Here is a 3,435-nt window from a genome sequence, read left to right as displayed (position 1 = left end):
TAATGCCACATCAGCAATATTTTAGCGATGTCATGGTGAGAATCAGACAAATGACAAAATGAACAAAAAAAAAAAATCAACCCATTTGCTACATACAAATTTATTTTGTTTTTGGGCCAAAATGTCCAATATGGCCATTTTCAATAAACTCGTTGATAGCTATTTGTCTTTCTTTCCTTTCTTTTTTCCTTTACCCAAGCGATTGACAGCACATGTAATGGCATGGCGCTTCATTGTTGCACTATCCACGAAGCTTTTCTTGCAGAGAGGACACGTAAAAGGCTTTTCTCCTGTGTGAGTTCTTGCATGATAGATTAGGCTACTTTTGTAGCCGAATGTTTTATCACACTTATCACACTTGAAAGGCTTTTCTCCTGTGTGGTGCCTCATGTGCGTTTCACGATGTGTCTTTGTTGTAAAGCTTTTCTCACACAAGTGACAATGGAAAGGTTTCTCCCCTGTGTGATAACGCATGTGCAATTTCAAAGAGTTCTGAGTGAAAGATTTCTTGCATATTTTGCATGTGTATGGTTTTTCTCCTGTATGAATTCTGCTATGGTTTCCGAGGGCTTGCCTTGTAGAAAAAGTTTTGTTGCAAATGTCACACATCCAATTCACTGACTCACGTCGGTTGCCGTGAGTTGAAAAGTGGTATTTCAAGGCTCCCACATCAGCGAAACATTTTCCACACACTGAGCACGAATATGGTTTCTCACCGGTATGCTTCCTCATGTGCAAATTGAGCTGACTCTTCGTGGTAAATTTATGTTGACAAATTTTGCACATATTGGGGTTGTCTTCATCATGCAGTTTTAAATGAAGCCTTAGATATGATTTGTCAGCAAAAGCCTTGCTACATTTGGGGCAGGCGTGGGGTTTTGTGTTGTTGTGGCGAGTTACGTGGCGACTCAGGTCACTATTCGAAGAAAAGCCTTTGCTACAATGTAAACACTTGAACGGCTTCTCCCCCGTGTGAGAACGCATGTGGAACCGCAATGAGCTTTTCTGCGCAAACGTTTTGCCGCACTCTCTACACTGGTTCCGCATCGGAGACCTCTCTTTCTCGTGTGCCTGCATGTGAACTCCAGCCTGCTCTAAGCTATCAAAACTCTCACCACATACAGTACAACTATATTCATAACACGCCTGACCATCTCTTTCAGTTTCTTTCTCAAGCACAGCTCTGGAGTCTTCCGAGTCTTCCACTTCATCTCCCACTACTGCCTCCTGACTTTGTGTCTGAACTTCTTTCTCCAATTCTACCTCTCTGTCTATCTGCATATCTTTAGCAGCAGGTTCCAACTCGGCCTCGACCATTTCTACAACTTCATTTTCTTTGTCAGACAATACATCCTGAACTTCTTCACTGTCCTTTCCAGAGTTTGCCACAGTCACATTTATCTGAGCCCAAGAATCATCACAAACGCACGAACTCCAGTGGCTTTTCATGCTGTCAAACTGCTTAAACCTTTCTTCGCACAATTCACACTTGAAACAAAACTCCATAACATTCCTCACAGTCACAATGTGTAGATCCGCACTCCCATCCTGCTCAATACAAGTCTGTAGTTCCACAGTGAATGATCTAATCATGCCTTCCTTGCTAAGTTCTGTCATCTTTTTTATTATCTGTGAACAACAGAAATTAATTATTTATTAGACCATTTTTAGCACCAAACTTAAATACTACCACACAATTTGATTTATTTATTTGATTGGTGTTTTATAGCAATAAAGAATATTTCACTTATACGGCTTCAGCCAGCATTATAAGTGGGAGTAAAACCTGGCAGAGCCTGGTGGGGGGAACCCAAGGACATCTACAGGTTGCTGGAAGACCTTCCCAAGTATGGCATTCTACCCTCCCTCGGCCCTCATATCAATTTGTATATACATATTCTACACTGGGCCACCTTTATTTATTTGACGTGATCGGTGTTTTACGCTGTGCTCAAGAATAGTTCACTAATACAACAGTCGCCAGCATTATGTTTGGAGGAAACTGCGCACAGCCCAGGGGAAACCCATGACCATCTGCAGGTTGCTAACAGACCTCCCCATGTATAGCCGGATAGGAAACAAGCATTAGCTGGACTGGAGCTCACAGCTTTGGTTGTAGGCCCCTGGGTTATTGTGCCTCAATGGCGTGTTAACTCACCAGGCCAAAACGGCCACCAGCTGTCTTTACCATAGTACTTAATAACTATGATGAATATTTACATGCATGTTCAAATGACATGCACATGTAACTGCAAAAGGAGAATCTCCACTAATAAGGCCAAAATTCTAAGTGACCTTGTTTTACAAAATTATCGTGGCTCCAGTTGATGGATGGTTTTCAGTATAACAACGACGATGACGTCAAGAATGACAAGACCTACTCAATCACGAACAATATTTGTCAATATATTCAAACAGTGTTTAAGGTTTCAGTTTAAAAGAAAACATAAAGAATTTATCTTCATAAGAGTTTTGAACAGCACGAAACAAGAATAGGAAAAAGGAAATCCTTTTCTACCCCATTGTTGTGAAGAAGGCCCGACCAAACACTACTATATGTACTAGTATTATATGGCCGGGCCTGTTGGATCGATACGAGGGACTGTGGCAAGCTTGCCAATGTGAACCGCAACAGGGCCAACAACAACAACAATGGGTCGACGTTCTTCCCTTGCAAAATCAGCGTTGATAAACACAACATAGTGCACCTATTATTGGCCACAGGTCTCTGATATACCTACCCGCTTCCTCCACTGGAACACCCTCTAACTGAAAAAGTGAAATAACAGACAGCTGTGGTTGTGAACAACTTCCGTTACTGTTGCTTGGTTCTGTTCATTCGAAACCTCTGGGGAGAGCCCAATGACCGGAATGAAAATCCGGAATTTGAGAAAACCCGGAAAAGCAGCACCCAGGTATGTGTAAACGGGAGAACTACTGCTCGTATCGTACCAAACACGACGGATTTAGAAAGACCAGTTTCTAAGCTTTCTAAACATTACTATATTTATGTAATTAACCATCGATTTAGTACCTTAATCCTCCCGGGAACCGAAGCTGACTTCGGCAGGGGAGATCACTGGAGTGACGGTCACCAACGTGTGTTTGTAATACACATACGCAAAGCAAGTACTCAGCTGAAATACAAATTAAGTTTAAGATTATATTATTTTTATCAATAGTTGGGGGAAATAGGGGAAAGGAGGTTTTTATGCAACATGTAGGTATTTTTTTGTAATCGGTAAAACATATTAAAAATTTATCATAACTATTTTCATACATTAATTTTTTATAGTTATGTATTAAAAAAAAAAAAAGAGAGAGAAATACTGTAATGAATCCTTTCCTGAAAGGTATGCGTAAAAAATATTTTTATTGTTCCAGAAATAAGATTTTATTAACATTTTTAAGATTTAAAGTTTAAAATTTCTTTAT

At 40.3% G+C, this 3,435-nt stretch overlaps 1 protein-coding gene across 2 annotated transcripts; it reads right to left on the bottom strand.

Moving 5' to 3' along the window:
- LOC135464331 (zinc finger protein 501-like) lies at positions 1 to 2,817 on the bottom strand. Of its 2 annotated transcripts, none has more exons than XM_064741757.1 (2): positions 2,742 to 2,817; positions 1 to 1,629 (listed from the first exon to the last, which is right to left on the bottom strand). In XM_064741757.1, the coding sequence occupies exon 2, from the start codon at positions 1,615 to 1,617 to the stop codon at positions 160 to 162; it is 1,458 nt and encodes a 485-aa protein (XP_064597827.1). In that variant the 5' UTR covers positions 1,618 to 1,629; positions 2,742 to 2,817; the 3' UTR covers positions 1 to 159. The 2 variants fall into 2 exon arrangements, with proteins under 2 accessions (XP_064597827.1, XP_064597828.1); XM_064741758.1 differs by lacking the exon at positions 2,742 to 2,817 and adding an exon at positions 2,519 to 2,572.
- Positions 2,818 to 3,435: the final 618 nt, after the last annotated feature.

This window comes from Liolophura sinensis, chromosome 4 (genome assembly GCF_032854445.1).
Source record: "Liolophura sinensis isolate JHLJ2023 chromosome 4, CUHK_Ljap_v2, whole genome shotgun sequence".
Taxonomy (NCBI): domain Eukaryota; kingdom Metazoa; phylum Mollusca; class Polyplacophora; order Chitonida; family Chitonidae; genus Liolophura; species Liolophura sinensis.
This window is presented reverse-complemented; position numbering and strand designations above follow the sequence as displayed.